The sequence below is a fragment of the Bos indicus genome, chromosome 1 (genome assembly GCF_029378745.1).
Source record: "Bos indicus isolate NIAB-ARS_2022 breed Sahiwal x Tharparkar chromosome 1, NIAB-ARS_B.indTharparkar_mat_pri_1.0, whole genome shotgun sequence".
Classification (NCBI taxonomy): Eukaryota; Metazoa; Chordata; class Mammalia; order Artiodactyla; family Bovidae; genus Bos; species Bos indicus.
The window spans coordinates 7548687-7568468 of NC_091760.1; the positions used below are offsets into that span (position 1 = coordinate 7548687).

The 19782-nt window shown below is 42.3% G+C and overlaps 1 protein-coding gene across 5 annotated transcripts in view; it reads right to left on the reverse strand.

Moving 5' to 3' along the window:
* The window catches only part of BACH1 (BTB domain and CNC homolog 1), a 67750-nt gene that overhangs the window by 41359 nt on the left and 6609 nt on the right, over positions 1-19782 (reverse strand). For 3 of the 5 annotated variants that reach the window (XM_070785942.1, XM_070785938.1, XM_070785923.1), the window contains exon 2: positions 24-317. In XM_070785942.1, the coding sequence (XP_070642043.1) occupies positions 24-257 (234 nt within the window). In that variant the 5' untranslated portion in view covers positions 258-317. Of the gene's footprint in view, positions 1-23; positions 18556-19782 lie in introns of those variants that run through there. The other 2 variants (XM_070785932.1, XM_019957684.2) reach the window with 2 other exon arrangements.

The window sequence follows — 19782 nt, forward strand, 5'->3', positions numbered from 1 at the left end:
GAACGCGGGGCGAGCTCTCCCACCTCTGCGGGCAGCGTGATGCGCGGCTCAGGGCCGGCCGCGCCGGCGAGCCGGGCGTGGAAGTAGGCACTGCAGGCGGCCAGCACAGCGCGGTGCGCGCGGAAGGGCCGGCCCTCCACCAGCACCGTCACGTCGCACAGCTCGTCCTTCCGCCGCTGCTCGTCCAGGCAGCGCAGCACGTGCGCGCCGTGCACCGACGACTCGTAGGCGAACACTGCGTTCTCACCCAGCCACATTCTGCGTCCGGGGCGGCGTCGGGAGGGTCCGAGAGAGCATGCTTCTGACGGTCGTCAACCCTGCTGAGACACAGGCTGCGGTCACTCATGGAACGGCTTGGGAAAGAGGTCTGTCCTGGCGGCCCCAGCAGGTACCCATCAACACGTGGCTGCTGTTTAATCGCTCAGTCGAGTCCGACTCTCTGCGACCTCATGGACTGGGGCCCTCCAGGCTCCCCCGTCCATGGGGTTTTCCAGGCAAGAGTACTGGAGTGGGATTTGCCTATGTTACACATAATAAATCTTTTAAAAGAAAAAAGGCTCCTGAGAGCCTGGAAGCATTTATTCACTTCACTTCATTTAATAGAGATTTTTGATAAGCAATTTTTATAATAATAGGAAACATATTCTTGGGGTGAAGGCGGGGAAGACCTTTTGAAGCAAGGATTTTATGGCTCTGAAATGAGGCATTTAATACAAAGAAAACAGCTCCAATGAGCAAACCGGGAAGGCTGAGAAGTTTCTGGGGGGCATCCCAATCTGTTGCTTTAAGACATTAATGGGTGCGTGTAGGTCACCAGAGGTCCCACTCTGGGCTGGGCTAAATGGTGGAACAGGCAGACAGCACTTCACATGCTCTGCGTCCCCCATTTCCCAACACTTGACGGCAGGCAGGAGGGCGTGGCGCTCCAGAACAAGGGATGCGTTCTACAAAAGGCAAAGCTCCTCCCAACACGAAGAGGAGCAGGATTTCCTTGATTTAAAGACTCAGGTCTGCCAGGCCAAGTCTTAGTAATTAATCTTTTTACATAACAAGTCTTACTTAACACTATAAAATGTAGATAACAAATAGGACTACTCCATCATTAACAACACGGTTCACCACACAGAGGAACTCTTGGTTTTCTCAAAATGCTAAAACAAAAGGGAAGATTATCAAAAATGTATGTTTTTAAAAACACATACTAACATATGAGCATGCGTGCCTGCTAAATTGCTTCAGTCATGTCCATCTCCTTGCGACCCTATGGACTGTAACTCACCAGACTTCTCTGTCCACGGGATTCTCCAGGCAAGAATACTGGAGTGGGTTGCCATGCCCTTTTCCAGGGGATCTTCCCAACCCAGGGATTGAACCCACGTCTCTTACGTCTCCTGCATTGGCAGGCGGGTTCTTTCCCACTAGTGCCACCTGGGAGGCCCATACTAATACAGAGTAGCCTCCAAACAGCTTTTGAGCATATATATACCCAACACACACACGAACAACTACGGGCCTCCCTGGTGGCTCAGTTGGTAAAGCATCTGCCTGCAGTGCAGGAGACCTGGGTTCCATCTCTGGGTCAGGAAGGTCCCCTGGAGAAGGGAATGGCAACCCACTCCAGTATTCTTGCCTGGAGAATTCCATAGACAGAGGAGCCTGGTGGGCTATAGTCCATTGGGTTGCAAAAAGTGGGACAGGACTGAGCAACTGAACTGACCCAGCCCCACCCCCCCCCAAAAAAAGGACAGTTTAGTTGCTACATTGTGTCTGACTATCTGACCCAGGCACTGGAGCCCACCTGGCTCTTCTGTCCATGCAATTTCCCAGGCAAGAATACTGGATTGGGCTGCAATTTCCTGCTCCAAGGGACCTTCCTGACCCAGGTACCACAAGCTCCTCTTCTGAACCTTACTCATGTCCCAAAACATGAAGGTCCTCAAATGTTACATGACTGAATAAACATTACTGTTTTCACAGTTGCTATAGGCCAAACAAAAATGAAAGGAGAAATAAAAACTACTAAATCCAGACAGACTAGGCCCAAAGTTGTGTCCCAGTCTCTGCGATCCTATGGACTGTAGCCCGTCAGGCTCCTCTGTCCATGGGATTCTCCAAGCAAGAATACTGGAGTAGGTTGCCATTTCTTCCTCCAGGGGATCTTCCCAACCCAGGGATCAAACCAGCGTCTCTTACATCTCCTGCATTGGCAGGCGGGTTCTTTACCACCAGCGCCACCTGGGAAGCTCCAATCATAGGTGAATTCCACCTCGAAGACACGATGTCTCAGTAACCACACAAGACATGCATCTATGAGTTCTATTCTACTTATGTGTTCATTTTTAAGGTGCTCATTATAGCTGAAATATTAAGTTCCTCAGAAACAGTCAATGAAAATAAAATCTCTCACTATGTGGTTAAACTTTTCCCAAGGTCAAGGATCACAACCTATCATTTATTTACTGATTCAGCATACCGCATGAAATCATGGCAATTCAAAAACCACGTCCAAGGACTAACTCGACTTTCGGGTTGTGCCCACGTTGAAAGGGTAGTAAATGCCCTTTCGCAACTGGTCTTGGTATTTCAGTTATCAATATAAGGAACTGTTAAGAGTAGTGGGAGGAGCTATCATTCAATGAAACTGTGTATCTGGTGTGTGTGGTACTGCAGGGACCACTGCCTTCCACTTTATCCAAGACTGTCCACCTCCCCAGCCAAGCCGGATTCAACAGTGACCGTGCGCCTTGCAGTGGTCCTGGACAAGTCCCCAGCCTTCTTATTCTGTCCTATCATCTGCCCTGATGATGATATAAAACTACATAAATCCTACCCTCATATTCTGTGAGGCCACCATGGAAAACTGGGGAAATTCCTCAAAATAATGAAGACCAGAACTACTGTATAATCCAACCATTCCACTTCAGGGTATTAATCCAAAGAATATGAAAACACCAACTATAAAACATACACACCCTCATGTTCAATGAAGCATTATTTATCATAGCCAAGATGTGAAAATAACATAAATGCCTATCAACGGATGAATGGATAAAGATATGATGTACATTTACACTACTCAGCCATAAAAAAATGAAATCTTCCAATTTTGACAGTATAACGTTAAGTGAAATAAGTCAGATGGAGAAAGATAACTATTGTGTGATCCTCACTCATATATGGAGTCTAAAGAAAACAAACAAAACAAAATAAAATTCATATACACAGAGACTAGACTGCTGGTTACTAGAGGGGAATGGGCTTCCCTGGTGGCTCAGACGGTAAAGAATCAGCCTGCAGCGCAGGAGACCCGGGTTCAATCCCTGGGGTCAGGAAGATCCTCTGGAGAAGGAAATGGCAACTCATTCCTGTATTCTTGCCTGGAGAATTCCATGAACAGAGGAGCCAGGCGGGCTGCAGGGCATGCGGTCACAAAGAATCAAACGCCACTGAGCAACTAACACTTTCACTTTTACTTACTAGAAGGGAACAGGGTTCAGGATGAGTAAAATAGATGAAAGGCGTCAACTGTATGTATGGTGATGAACGGTAACATTTGGTGGTTATTACTTTGTAATGTATACAGATGTGGAATTGTAATGGTGAACACCTGAAGGTTATATATATATAATTGGTATATAATGTTTATATACCAATTTTACCTGAATTAAAAAAAAAAAAAAAAACTATACTGAAAGACACTGACAAACACAGAATAAACGGAGAGGGACTTTGACCTAAAACAAGCGAGGCCCAATCCCCACAGAGCTGCTGTCAGCCCACATGTAATCCAACCATTACATGTTGCTCCAACTAGTCTGTTCACTACTCGCCTCAAGAGAGAGTTTATTTTTGGCTCAGTCCCCTTGTTCAGGCAGTTCTGGCTGACAGGCTACCTCATAAATTCATGCCCAGCTTACAGCTTTGGGCCGTATGCCAACACCAAGTTCCAACAGCTGCAGCTGAGAGAAGCTAGAAAATCAGGGAGTCAAACAGCCACCTGGGATGATGCCTCTTAAAAGGGTCAGGTCTCCCTTTAAGTGGACTGACCTGACTCCTCCCAGAAACCTGGGCCTCGTCCCTGAGACCTCCCACGCTCGGCCCTGGGGTCCAGTCTCCTCCCAAGCCCTGGTGCCTCTGTCCCTTGCAGCTAAGACCCACCTGTGTCCATCTGTCCTGCCACAACTCCAGTCCAAGCCACACTGGCTCTTGCCTAGACAAATGCTGTTTATCCTCTTGCAAGGCCTCACAAGCTCACACATGTACAAATATAATTATGTAAAATAAAAAGTGACACAAATGTTCACAGAGCAATATTTTATCCTTACTAGTGCAACATAGTCTAATTTCTACTCTATTAGAAAAAAAAATCCAGTTGTGATCCACTCAAATTTTAAGAACCAATAATGGACCATGACCTCACACACTGAAAACATAAGACCACTGGCTATCAGAACAGGGTCTAGAATCATACAGCACCTGGGTTCAGATCTCAGCCCTGCCCCTTACTGGCTATGTGGCCCTGGCAACCTGCTTAGCCTTGCTGGGTTGGGTCTCGGTTTCAAACAAGATTAACAACAGCACCTAGTGAGGGTTGTTGTGAGGTTTACATGAAGACGATTAGGGTAAAGGGTTGAGCACACAGCGTCTGGCCCAAAGCCAACAAATTTTAAATATTAGCAGCTGTTAACGATGATAATAATAAAAATAACAAAAGCCTCAGTCCCCCGAATCCCCTCATGATCCCCTCCAATTTATTCCCCTCCATCAAAGTTATAGCTCCCTTGCTAAAAACCCCACAATGTCTTCCAAATTCCTTATGATCAATTCTAAATCCTTAGCATGTCCTCCAGACCTACATGGTCGGGTTGCCCATTAATCCAGCCTTGCCTCAAAGCCTTCGTCTCCCTCTCTCGCTGTTCTCCAGCCTGACCATCCTTCCTTCCCACTCCACAGGCACCAAGCTCCTTCCAGCCTCAGGACCTCTGCACATGCTGTCCCCACCCCCTGGACTTCTACTCTTCAGCTGGCCAACTCCTCACCTGTTAGGTCTCAGCTTCAATGTCAACACCTTGCCTGACCTGTTCTCTGTCACAGCTCAAGCTTGTAACAGAGTACCTGGCCCAATGCAGGTACCTGCTTCTGAATGAATGACGGCATTTTTAGTATAAACCCAAAATGCAGATCGTCTAACTTCATCTTCCAGACACAGCACAGTCAGCCACTCCAACACACAGAGGAACAATGCGCTGAGCCAAGTACTCAGAGAAAAGTCCTTGGATAGCTTTTCCAGAGTCAGAAATACAATTACCCGGACCCTGGCCTCACTAGCGTGGAGCCCTACATAAAGTTATTCTGAAATTCAAATTCAACTTTCCTCATTCTGAAAACCATCTAGGTGGTCAGTAATCTATTTTTACCAAGTGACATTAACTAAGGAATGACTAAATTAGCCAAGAATGGCACACTCAGTCACCTTCTGACATTTTTCAAACATAAACAGTAAGCTATAACATCCCCACAGAGTCTTCCGGGCCTAAATTTCTGTGAATTTATTAACTCCAAATTTAGATTCCTATCTTATACCTGCATTTTTCTATGTTCTTAGAAATAGAAACCATTGTTATAATTCAAAACAAAGGTTCACTGACCTGAGCAAATTGCTGATTCATTCTGTAATGCTGATAAAGGATGAACAGGCATTTTAAAGCTTCCTGCATCTCAATTTGGAAATAACTTCTGCTCTCTGCTCAGTACACAATTTAAATTTTAAGTCACCTCTTGATATTTTGCTTTCCAAGTCATTTTTTTAATGAAACAAATTCCTGTGGCTTTACCATATTTTAATAACTTTAAGGTAATTTATCTAAAAAAAGTATACAAACTGTTAAAATCCTGAGGTGAATACTCCATCATGGAACCAGATCTTTAATGCTTCAGAACAGAAATTCAGAATGAAGATGGAGTCCCCTGTGCACAGAAGAGCTGGACTTTATTCACTTCAGTGAGAAGTCTCACAACTTGGTTGTCTAAGTCTCAGTGTAGAAGGGCATGGGAAGTAACCTAACACCAAGGACTCATAAGAGAGAAGGACCATCATCCACACATCCTTCATCTTTCACTTGAGGATGACAAATGTTCTTTCTACAAGTGCCTACCTGTGCCATACAGCAGACTGGTGCCATGAAAACACACACACAAAAGACAGTCCATACATTAAAGAAGAATATAGCCTGGAAATGTTTGAAAATGATACCTTGGAGTGAAAGATATGACAATGATCACTATAATCAACTTACACAGGAATGTGGGCAGTTCCTAAAGGTATCTGCAGTAAGACTTCAAATAAAAACTACTTTCTGGACAATTCTCATTTAACCATAATGTTCAATTAATTGGAAGGGGAATATAGAAGAAGAAGGCAGCAAAGGATGAGACGCTTAAATAGCACCACTGACTCAAAGTCATGAATTTGAGGAAACTCTGGGAGACAGTGAAGGACGGAGGAGCCTGGCATGCTGCAGTCCTTGGCGTCACAGAGTCAGACATGCCTTAGAGACTCAAGGACAACAACAAAGGAAGAAAGAACATAGGAAATCCAAGTTCCAGAACCAAAAGAAGAGCAGCAGATTCTTCTGTTATATCCTCTTACTACAGCAAATGTAAGAAACAATGAAGCCTCTGATGTGTGTAACATATGTGGCAGCTATTCGATTGTTAATGGGACTGTTATATCTCGATGGAGTATAACTGCGTTTTGAAAACAAGAACTAGCAACTAGAATTGGCTCATACCAATAGGGCGTATTTACTGAATTATGTATTGTCTACCATGCACTTGTCACTATTTTATTTACCAACTTAGAGGCAGGATTTACATTGAATGAACTCAATGAGTTTTAAATTTAAAATACAGAATTCAGTGAGTTTTGATACTTGTATGTGTGGATGAAACCACCACCACCATCAGGATAAATTTCCATCCTTCTCAAAATTCCATATGCCTTTTTGAGGTCTCTCCTTCCCTGGTCCCCTGGTCCCAGGTAACCAATGATTTGCTTTACATCACTGTCGATCGGTGTGCATTTTCCAAGATTTTTGTGTAAACAGAATAACACATACTATTTACGTAAACAGAATGTACTCTGGCCTTCGGTTTCTTTCACTCAGTTTAATGACAATCAGGATGCATACATTCGATGTTTGGGTTCTTTATTGCTGAATAGTATTCCATTATATGTACACACCACCATATGTTTATCCATTTAACTGTGGATGCACTATTGTAATAAAGACGTGTGCTTGTGTGCTAAGTCACGTCCGTCGTGGCTGACTCTTTGCCACCCCACGGACGGTAGCCTACCAGACTCCTCTGTCCATGGGACTCTCCAGGCAAGAATACTGGAGTGGGTTGTCCTACTCTCCTCCCTGGGATCTTCCCGACCCAGGGATCGAACCTGTGTCTCATACATCTACCTGCACTGGCCAGCAAGTTCTTTACCACTAGCGCCACCTGGGAAGCCCGTAATAAAGATGTACTGTTTCCAGTTTGGGGGTTGCTCTAATAAAGCTTCAGGGAACATCTTCACAGACGTATACTTTATTTCTCTTGGGTAACTAAAGACCTATGAGTGGAGAAGCTGAGTGATATGGTGCTGCTGCTGCTGAGTCGCTTCAGTCATGTCTGACTCTGCATGACCCCATAGATGGCAGCCCACCAGGCTCCCCCATCCCTGGGATTCTCCAGGCAAGAACACTGGAGTGGGTTGCCATTTCCTTCTCCAGTGCATGAAAGTGAAAAGTGAAAGTGAAGTTGCTCAGTCGTATCTGACTCAGCAACCCCATGGACTGCAGCCCACCAGGCTCCTCCATCCATGGGATTCTCCAGGCAAGAGTACTGGAGTGGGTCGCCATTGCCTTCTCCTGAGTGATATGGTGAGTTTCTGTTTAACTTCTTAGAAACTGCTAAACACTGTTCCAAAGTAATTGTATCCTTTTCTTGCTACCAGCAGTGTGTGGGAGAACTCCAGGTGCTCCACATTCTCACCAACCTTGGTCATGTCAGTCTTTTTAATCTTAGCTATCCTAACATATACAGTGGTACAGCAGGAGACGGTGAAGGACAGGGAAGCCTGGCCTGCTGCAGCCCATGGGGCTGCAAAGAGTCGAACACGACTGGACAATTCAACAGCAGCGCTGTGGCTTTAGTTTGCATTTCTTGATGGCTAATCATGTTGAGCATCTCTATATACGCTTGTTAGCCATCTGTATATCTTCTTCTGTGAAATGTCTGTCCAATTATTCTGTCCATTTTTAACTGGACTATCTTCTTCTCGAGTTGAAAGGGCCAGCAGAATTTTGATCAAGATAGCAGTGAATCTAAACAACAATTTTGGGAGAACTGCCATCTAACAAACCGAGTCTCCTGAGGCATGAACATGGCATATCTCCCCATTTACTTAGGTCTTCCTTAATTCTCTCAGCACTATTCTCAAGTTTCTTAGGAAAGAGATCTTGTACTCTTTTGTTAAACTTATTCTTAAGTTTTTTTTTTTTTTATAGTTACTATAAACGGACTTGTTAAACTTCACTTTCTGGTTCTCTTCGATAGTATAGACATAAAATTGATGTTTTTAAATATTAACCTTGAATTCTCCACAACCGTACTTCATTTATTAGATCTGTTTCTTTGTAGATTCCTTAGTATTTTCTATGTACACAGTCATGTCATCTGCATAGAGATAGTTTTACTTCTTTCCATCTTCACACTTTTTCGCCCTTACTGCAATGATTTGGTAGTGAGAGTAGTGAGAAAGGGCATCCTTGCCTTATTCCCCTGTAATGAAAGCGTTCAGTATTTCATCATGAAATATGACATTAACTATGGGTGTTCTAAGATAGGCAACTGATGGGCAGAAAGGGAGGTGCAGTAGTTACTATGCCAGTTAACTTAGGACTCCTGTAAGATACTCAAAGGGAAAATGAAAAGAAAAAGCAGAGTGAAAACTTCCAACAGTTCCCCCTGAGGAGTAAAATTCCCAAATTCACTCAGCCTCTTCCAAGGGGCTTCGTTCCTACACCGCTTTCGAAGTATTTGCCCCAGACATCTATAAGACTGCACCATCAGGGACTAGAGATCAGTCATCAGAGGGCACACCTAAGACTGACTCTCTCAGAACCTTGCAAATATGGTCGCTGTCTGCTCTAGAGATCACCAGAGGCGGACAGCACGGAACAGTGTTCTAAAACTGGAGGACAACCCTGCCAGTGGGCAAATTACATACCTCTAACAATTCCTTTTTTTGGAGGGAGGGGGAGAAGGGACAAGGATAGTACGTCACGTTGTTGTTCTTCAGTCGCTTAGTCCTGTCCGACTGCTGGGAGGATCAAATGAAATAATATACCTAATGCCCTTAGGAGCGCCTGACACATACCAGTGTTCCCTAATTGTCAGTGATTATTTGAATTTGATGTTAGAAATGTTTTTGTAAACATAAAATATCCTGAATAGCCAAAGCAACCTCGAAAAAGAAAAACAGAGCTGGAGCAGTCAGGCTCCCGGACTTCAGACTACACTACAAAGCTACAGTATTCAATGCAGTGCAGTACAGGCACAAAAAAAGAAATATAGATCAATGGAACAGGAGCGAAAACACAGAAATAAACCATGCACCTATGGTCAATTAACCTATGACAAAGCAGACAGAAGAAAAGAGTCTCTTCAGTATCTATGACAAAGCAGACAGAAGAAAGAGTCTCTTCAGTAAGTGGTGCTAGGGAAACTGAACAGCTCAATGTAAAATTAACTTAGAACATTCTCTAACACCATACACAAAAATAAATGCACAACGGATTAAAGACCTAAATTTAAGAATGGATACTATAAAACTCTGAGGAAAACACAAGCAGAACACCCTTTGACAAAAATTAGAGCATATCTTTTTTAATTCATCTCCCAGAGTAACGGAAATAAAAAAAAATAATAATAAGACCTAATGAAAGTTAAAAGCTTTTGCACTGCAAAGGAAACATTAAACAAAATGAAAAGACAATCTACGAATGGGAAAAAACATTGCAAATGATGCAACCAACACGGGATTAGTCTCCAAAACACACAAACAGTTCATACAGTTTAATATCAAAAACACGAACAACCCAATCAAAAAAACAGGCAGAAGACCTAACAGACATTTCTCCAAAGAAGACAAACAGATGGCCAAGAGGCACATGAAAAGATGCTCAACATCACAAATGATTAAAGAGAAATGCAAATCAAAACTATAATAGGTATCACCTCACACTAGTCAGAAGGGCCATCATCAAAAAAATCTACAAATAATAAATGCTGAAGAAAGTGTGGAGAAAAAGGAACCCTCCTTCAGTGTTGGTGGGAATGTAAATTCATATAGTCACTGTGGAGAACAGTATGGGGGTTCCTTAAAAAACTAAAAACAGAGCTATCATACAATCCGACAATCTTTTTCCCAGAGAAAACCATAATTTAGAGAGATATATGCAGCCCAACGTTCACTGCAGCACAACTTTCAATAACCAAGACACTGAAGCAACCTAAATATCCATCGACAGATAAACGGATAAAGATGTGGTCTATGTATGTGTATACACACATATACACACACACACACAATGGAATATTACTCAGCCTTAAAAAGTGAATGAAATAATACCATTTACAACAACAAGTATGAACCTAAATAGTATCATACTAAGTAAGCCAGACAAATGTCATATGATATCACTTATATGTGGAATTTTAAAATAAAGATACACATAAATTTACATTAAAATAGAAACAGACCCATAGACATATAAAACATGCATGCTTACAAAAGGGGAAAGGAGGGGCAGGGAGAGGGATCACTTAGGAGTTTGAGATTAACATATACACATTACTACACAGAAAACCAACCAGGATATACTATATAGCACAGGGTACTGTACTCAAAATTCTCAAATAATCTATAAAAAAAAATTTAATAATCTGAATGTGTGTGTATCTGAATCACTTTGCTACACACCTGAAACTAACACAACATTGTAAATCAACTATATTTCAATAAAAAAATAAATGTTTTTGAGTGGCATCGAGTGACCTTGAAACTGTAAGGAGAGAAACGTAATAGCATGTTACTTAGCTTTCCAGTGCTCAATATTGACACAGGTATAATAACATGAACACTGCTAACTGGTTTTCATTTTTCAGAATAATGGGAGACTTAATCATGGTTATTAAATGAAATGTAATTATTAACCTTGACAAATAAAGGGGACAGGGTGAGAGATAGAATCAGACAGAACCCAAAGGAAAAGCAGTATTTCTTTATGACGTATACTGAGTCAAAAGATACTGCCTTAAATACTGTTATCTGCAAACAGATAACATCTTAGGTTCATAAATATAATGAGGGCATAAACAAAAAACAGAGGTAACCACCAAAGAACATTAAATAGCAGAAACGGGTAAAGACGAATATTATCTCTGAAGCCAAATTAGGTGTGCGATAGACGAGACTGCTTTACGATAAATCTATTGTTTTTAAATCAAAAACATGTAATACTTTGTAAAAACATGAACCTAAAAGATGTTTAAACAGACAATAAACAAAATAAAAAAACAGTGAAACTCAGTTAAAGTCTAAACTGCTGATAACTTAGCTGTAAGGCTTATTGCAACTTTTTAAAGATTCCTCAAACAGAAAAGGAATTTGATAAAGAGAAAAATCTATCTTTAACCAAAATCTTAGATTACTTTGACAAAACTAGGCGATAGTCAGGGAAGAAAAATATAATAAGATTTCTTCTTGTTTGGGAACAATGTTATACATACTGTTTAATATTACATATTGACAAAGATATTAATTCAAATAGATTCTTTAAAAATTTAAGGGTATCCTTCAGGGAAACAAGCTGTTAAACTGCCTAACTGACTCACTGGAAGAAACCCTGATGCTGGGAAAGATTGAAGACAGGAGAAGAAGGGGACGACAGAGGATGAGATGGTTGGATGGCATCACTGACTCGACAGACATGAGTTTGAGCGAGCTCTGGGAGTCGGTGATGGACAGGGAAGCCTGGCGTCCTGCAGTCCATGGGTCGCAAAGAGTCGGACACGACTGAGCGACTGAACTGAGAGCACTGATTCTCTGAAAGCTGTTTTATTTCTGCCAAGAAAACCACTCACATAACAAAATTTGGCAGCTGCTTTTGATAACACTGATGATCTAAACCACGAGCTGCTTCTTTAAGGAGACCAATAAAATTGACAACCTTCTGTAGTCTCACCAAGGAAAATTATGAGAAAAAGAAAAATACACATTTCCATTGTTATACAAAAATACTGCAGTGGCTCTTAAAATTTCTTGACCCTCCACACATCCTTCGAACCACAGTAAAATTTACTGCTCTCCTTTATAGTGCTGCTGTGCTGTGGTCATTTGTGTCCGACTCGTTGCAACTCCACGGACTAGAGCACCCCAGGCTGCTCTGTCTATGGTATTTCTCTGGTAAGCATATGCGAGTGGGTTGTCATTTACTTCTCCAGGGGATCTTCCCAACCCAGAGATCAAACCTGCGTCTCTTGCATCTCCTGCATTAGCAGGTGGAGTCTTTACCACTGCACCACCTGGGGAGCAGGCCTTTATGGTAAAACTCAAAAAAAAAAAACACAACTATTTATATTCCCACTGTCTCCCAACTCTTCCCTCTCTCTCTTCATTTGAGCCCACTAAAATCAAGCCTTCTCCCCTCCACTCCCTGGGAATTACTCTGTGAGGATCAGCGGCCTTCACATCGCCAAATGGGAAATATTGAGTCTTCTCAGATAGCATCTTAGCAACACTGACCAGGTTGATCATTCCCTCCCTGAAATCCTTTCTTCACTTTGCTTCCTGAATACCACGGCCTTCTGATTTACTGCCTCACAAACACCCCCTTGTCAACCTGGTGGATTCCCCCTCTCCTCCAGGGCTCTAAGTGCTGGGGAACCAGGACTTGGTCCTCCCATCGCTCCTTCTCTTTGTAACACTCCCTACGAGAATTCATCCAGACCCACAGAGCAGACATGATCACTGATGGACTTGGTGTATACTCTGATATTTACATTTCGTCTAATCTCACCTATTCTCGAACTCTGTACTCACGTACCCAACCGCATGCTCAAATTACTACCTGTATGTGTCTAGCAGACATCTCACATTGAACATGTCCACAAACCTTGGTTCCTCGACCTCCAGCTAGGATATACATCAAAATATTAACAATGGTTACATTTAGGTAATTTTTCCTTGTTTCTGCCTTCAAATTCTTAACTATAAACACATATTACTTTAGAATCAGAAAAATGTTCAAACAGACAACAAACTATAAACAAAAATATGTGCCTTCAGAAAAAAAAGGCAGTTCCATTTCAGTTGTCTTTAGGGCTCCCAAGGAATGTCAGTTATTTTTTCCCCCTTTATAATGGATATTTTCTCCAGTCATCAGTAGATACTGATTTATCACTGACCGGAAAATTCATGGGTAACTCTAAAACACTGTTTTAAATCAGGCTCCATTGATATCTCCACAGTAATTACAAAATAATTAAATTTCATAGAAATTTTAAAAGATGCTTTGATGTGGGAAAAGACCTTGTTACAGGAAAATAAGAAGAAAAGATCCATCAAGTCCAGTCTAGCTCTGTGAATACAGGCAAATGTGCGTCCTTGTGACTTAAGCGGGGAGTCCCTGCCCTCTGTGCGTCCCAAAGGTCTTTGAAAAAGATAAAGTATTACACACAAAATACAAAGAATTATGAAATGCATAAGAAAATCAATTTTAGCACCACCAGCAGCATGATATTGGAAAGAACAAGTAGTGGGATATAATTAAGGTAATGCAGGTATCTCCAACAGTGTTATCTCTAAGATCTTAACCTCACCCTACAGGTTCCCCATAAGGAAAACAACACCAACACTTACGTCAAGGACTGAATGGTTGGCTGCTTTTAACAGCACAGTGCCTGGCATAAGACTTATCATTATTATTCCCAACTTTATGCAAGTGACCAAAAGAAAACTACATTTTCCAAGGTTCTACAAACCCAAAAAGTTAAGCTACAAAACACAGAGATTCCGGAACCTCTAAAAATGAAAGAATGAGTAAGCCTACTAGTGATCTCAACAAGATAAAAACAAAGTATTAAGATTACACAAGTCTGCTCAAGAGAATGGATAATCTCATAGACCCAAAGAATTCCCAACTAAAAGATGACATTCATCCAATACAACACACTTCCGTTACAGATGAGGAAACTGAAGTCCCGAGACGGTAGTATCTTAAGGTTAAAAAGGTCTTCTTCAATGTAATTGAAATATTACATTTCAATTCATATTACATGATCTAAACAGTGATGCTGTGTTGAGGACAAGGGTAAAAGTGAGAAGGAAGAATACAAAGAATAGAGGGAAATGCCTCAAGGGTCCTCTGCGTGTAATGAGAACGTTAGACAAAGATTAAAAGGACATTTAGGGAGTAGACATTTCCCCTTATTATGCAATATTTGGTTTATTAATTTCTGATCAACACTTCTTGAATTACATAGATCATTAAAAATCTCATAGATCATTAAAAAGAATCTGACACTAAACTAGGCTGAACTTAAACCAAAGTCAAGTTATACCCAATGAAATATCCATAGAAATTTAAAAGAAGGACACAGTGCTAGAGATATTTCACCAAAAGTTACTTTCAATACAGAATAATAAGTGTTCCTGTCCTACACTCATAATGAAATATTCACGGCATTTGTTTTCAAGCTGTAAAAATTATAGCCGTGATTTACATTATTTCTAATTGCCTAGAGGAAGTGAAAACCTTAAAACTAGACCTCGGTCAGAATGACCTTCTGTAGGTCTAAGACTTGACAAATATAGTATGCAAAGCAACTGAAAACACAAGCAAACCACGGAAAAGGGGCCCTTGAAATTCCCAACCACTCCAGAAACACCTTCTCATCCCGACTCCTAATAAACCTGAGTCAAAAAAAAAAACAGATTAAGAGAAAAAAACATTAAGTAACAATGTTAATTATATAAGGCAACAGTTACAGTAGGTCTTCCCTGGTGGCTCAGTCCATAAAGAATCTGCCTGCAATGCAGGAGACCCAGGTTCAATCACTGGGTAGGGAAGATCCTTTGGAGAAGGGAATGGCTACCCACTCTTGCTTGGAAAATTCCATGGACAGAGGAGCCTGGCAGGCTACAGTTCACAGGGTCACAAGAGTCCGACACAACTTAGCAACTAACACCACCAACCACCACTGCAGCTGCAGTAGAGCAATTACAATATGAATCACAGATACGAAACTTTCTAATTTTAGTAGAGGTACTAAATTGAAACGCTTTATTTAAAGATAACTTAATCCACTAATCCCTGGTAGGCAGTACAGTGCTAGGTATCTCAATAAACATAGCTACAACTAAAATTTTAAAATCTGTTTCTCATTATTGATGTTAACTTGGAAGTCAAAATTACCATCTCTAAAATGGAAAACATCAAGCTGTAGGCTTTCCATCTAGCCTTTAAAGAGCTAGTTTCCAACATATAATCCCAAGATTTAGTCAGCTAAGTAATATTAATTTGAGGCCTATTTTTAAAAAAGCTAAAATATTCCTCAGTTCAAATATTATTTGAGGAACAACTGACTAGGCAAATACTATTGTTTTTCATCTGAGATGGAAAGTGTTTCGGCAGTACTGTCTTTCTAAATTCTACCCAAAAAAGTAATACCATTTCAGAAGCCTCCCCTAACCATCTATCACAGCTATTCATTATTCTCGATTAGGAAAAAAAAAACCTATTAATAGTTACTCTCTATTTGATGAATTCACAACACTAAGTGTTTCTTTACTTATGCTGCTTGTTTGCCCTTCCTATGGGGAGGGCTGTGCTGTGCGCTGTGCTTAGTTGCTCAGTCGTGTCTCTTTGCGACCCCATAGACTGTAGCCCACCAGGCTCCTCTGTCCATGCGGATTCTCCAGGCAAGAGTACTGGAGTGGGCTGCCATTTCCTTCTCCAGGGGATCTTCCTAACCCAGGATCAAACCCAGGTCTCTCACATTGCAGACGGATTCTTTACCATCTGAGCCACCAGGGAAGCCCAAACAAAGCACCAAAAACGGGACTGAGAAGAAGGAAACCAAGTCCTCTGAACATATATCAGAGTGCTGGGAGCAGTTCAGAGTGTAACAGAAACACTGCAAAACTGAAGGGGAATTATTTTTGAAGTTTGAAAGGTATGGCAAACAAGCTAACCACAGGACAGCTTTCCCTCCGACAGGAATGAGTGTGTAAAGAGGGACTGACGGATCTGTTTGTAACCAGATTCAAGGACGTGGGTTCCAAAGGGTCCTGGCCGATTCAGGCAATGAACCAACTACCCAAGCTGGACTAGCCTCACCACTCACGACAGCCACAGACATCACAGGTGGGCGTGCCCTACAGAGGCCGAGAGAGAGTGGTTCCTCTTGGGTTAGATACAATCAGAAGCTACAAGACACACTTATGTATTCTCCTTTCCCTGCAAGCAGGAGGAGGATCACAGAGAACTGTAGAACTGTTCAGAGGACCGAAAGAAATATATTCCTTCTACACCTAATTTTTGGGGTAGAATGGGCAAATTTTCACAACTTTAAAAGTTAAACATTTAAAAATAAAACATTTATGTGATCTGATGGTAAAAATAATACTTGATCATAGTAGGAAATAAGAGGGGAAAAAAATCACCTAAAACCCCAAATCCAAAGACAACCACATATTCTCTCTCTACTCAGAAGTATGTGTCTACAGAGTAGCAATGACATTTATATGCTGCTGCTGCTAAGTCACTTCAGTCGTGTCCGACTCTGTGCGACCCCACAGACGGCAGCCCACCAGGCTCCGCCGTCCCTGGGATTCTCCAGGCAAGGACACTGGAGTGGGTTGCCATTTCCTTCTCCAATGCATAAGAGTGAAAAGTGAAAGTGAAGTCGCTCAGTCGTGTCCAACCCTCAGTGACCCCCTGGACTGCAGCCCACCAGGCTCCTCCATCCATAAGATTTTCCAGGCAAGAGTACCGGAGTGGGGTGCCACTGCCTTCTCTATATGCTACCACGTGTAATACAGATAGCTAGTGGGAAGCTGCCGTGTAACACAGGGAGCTCAGCTCGGTGCACTGTGGCCACCTAGAAGGGTGGACTGGTGGGGCTTGGGGGAGAGGGGAGGCTTAAGAGGTAAAGGATATATGTGTACATACAGCTGATTCACTTTGCTGTCCAGCAGAAATACACTCCAATTGTAAAGCAAATATACTCCAATAAAAAAAAAAAAAAGTACCTGTCTGCCTGTAGTGTTGGTATAAGTAGCAGGCAAGCACGACCCTGCGGGCCATCCAGCTATCATTCGCCCCCCTCGTTTTCTAACCAAATCCTGACTGTGCCTACAAGTCTACTCCACCTGAGGGCGTGCGTTTCTGGGGGTAACAAACCCTAGTCCCAACCTAAGACGAATCACAATCCGTTTCAGCCAGTCACTGTGGTCCCCTTCCCTTGACACTGACTTGTTTAGACATAAATTTATGCAATGCTGACTCAACAGAGGAGAGGCTGGGGTGGCATCTACTATGAGGTCTTTGGGAAAGGCTTTTATCACTGATAGAGAGACATCACAGGAAAAAAAAAAGGCTTCTTCCAAGAAACTTAGTCATACTTACGTGTACACTTGAACTTGTGGCAGTCATCTTGCAACCTTAAGAGGAACTAGCCGTGGGCAAAATAAACATATATCCTGCATTTTCAACTTTTTCTCACTGACCTTACTTTTAAAAACATACACACACAGACACATCTTTCTGACCCAACCTCCCCCTACTAAAACCGCTCTCTCTTCTCTACTCTTCTCAAAAAAGCTATCAAAACAAGCTGTTTCCTCCCCTAAACTATGCACTCATCATTGACATTCCTAGGCTTTTTAAATTTCCCAAAACTTATGCTTCTTCTACCCTACATTTTTAAGGCACATTTGACATGTTGCTATTTTGGCAATGAACACACGCTACAGTAATGGTTTGCCCTGCAAATTATAATCTCTGAAAACACTGCCAATATCTAGAAAAGTTCCTGGCATATAAAGCACAAATATGTGTTTCATAAATGAAATGGAAATCCAATGCCTAACAGACAGGCATATCCCGAATGTTGAAATGAGTGTAGCAACCCTACAATCTACAAGCACCAGAATATGCCTTTGTGTGTGTTAAGCTGGGAAGAACAACAAATGCACAGGAAAACAAGAGAGCAAAGTGCCTTGAAACCTGAAGACACAATTCTTCTTTACTCTCCAGGAATCAGAGGGCTGGTCAGAGTTAACTCAGTAGCAGAGGGGAGGGCGTTTCCACACCCTGAGATACCATTGGTATCTCAGAACCAATGGCGGGAAGGCGTGCCAGGATCTGGGTGACTCTGCCACTGGTCAGCTCTGCTGCCAACCTGCGCCAGGGAGGAAGCCCTGCTGCCAACCTACAGGCAGACAGGTACTTTTTTTTTTTGGAGTATATTTGCTTTACAATTGGAGTGTATTTCTGCTGGACAGCAAAGTGAATCAGCTGTATGTACACATATATCCTTTACCTCTTAAGCCTCCCCTCTCCCCCAAGCCCCACCAGTCCACCCTTCTAGGTGGCCACAGTGCACCGAGCTGAGCTCCCTGTGTTACACGGCAGCTTCCCACTAGCTATCTGTATTACACGTGGTAGCATATAGAGAAGGCAGTGGCACCCCACTCCGGTACTCTTGCCTGGAAAATCTTATGGATGGAGGAGCCTGGTGGGCTGCAGTCCATGGGGTCACTGAGGGTTGGACACGACTGAGCGACTTCACTTTCACTTTTCACTCTTATGCATTGGAGAAGGAAATGGCAACCCACTCCAGTGTCCTTGCCTGGAGAATCCCAGGGACGGCGGAGCCTGGTGGGCTGCCGTCTATGGGGTCACACAGAGTCGGATACGACTGAAGTGATTTAGCAGCAGCAGCAGCAGAGGAGAGTCCTGGGCCATGCTGGGAACACTCCTCAGAAAAACAGTAAATAAAGAGACACTAGATATTTTTCAGTAGTCATGTATGGATGTGAGAGCTGGACCATAAAGAAGGCTGAGCACCGAAGAATTGATGCTTTTGAACTGTGATATTGGAGAAGACTCTTGAGAGTCCCTTGGACTGCAAGGAGATCAAATCACTCAATCCTAAAGGAAATCAATCCTGAATATTCATTGGAGGGACTGATGCTAAAGCTGAAATTCCAATACTTTGGCCACCTGATGCGAACAGCCAACTCATTGGAAAAGACCCTGATGCTGGGCAAGACTGAAGGCAAAAGAAGAAGGGGACGACAGAGGATGAGATGGTTGAATGGCATCACCTACTCAATGGACACGAGCAAGCTCCAGGAGATGGTAAAGGACAGGGAAGCCTGATGTGCTCTAGTCCATGGCGTCACAAAGAGCTGGACACAACTGAGACTGAACAACAAGATACTTTGAAAATGAAAAGTGTCTTGGACCAAGATCTGACAACCACAGTTTATAATACAGTTCAGTGCAAAATGCTAATGAAATCAGTGATGAAATTACTGATCAAATGAAATTACTGATCTTACCAAACCCCACTTACTCCAAAAAGACAACCTAATCATTGAAACCTAATCAATTCATTGAAAGACTAATAAATCTTTTATAGCTGCCCATTTTATAGCAA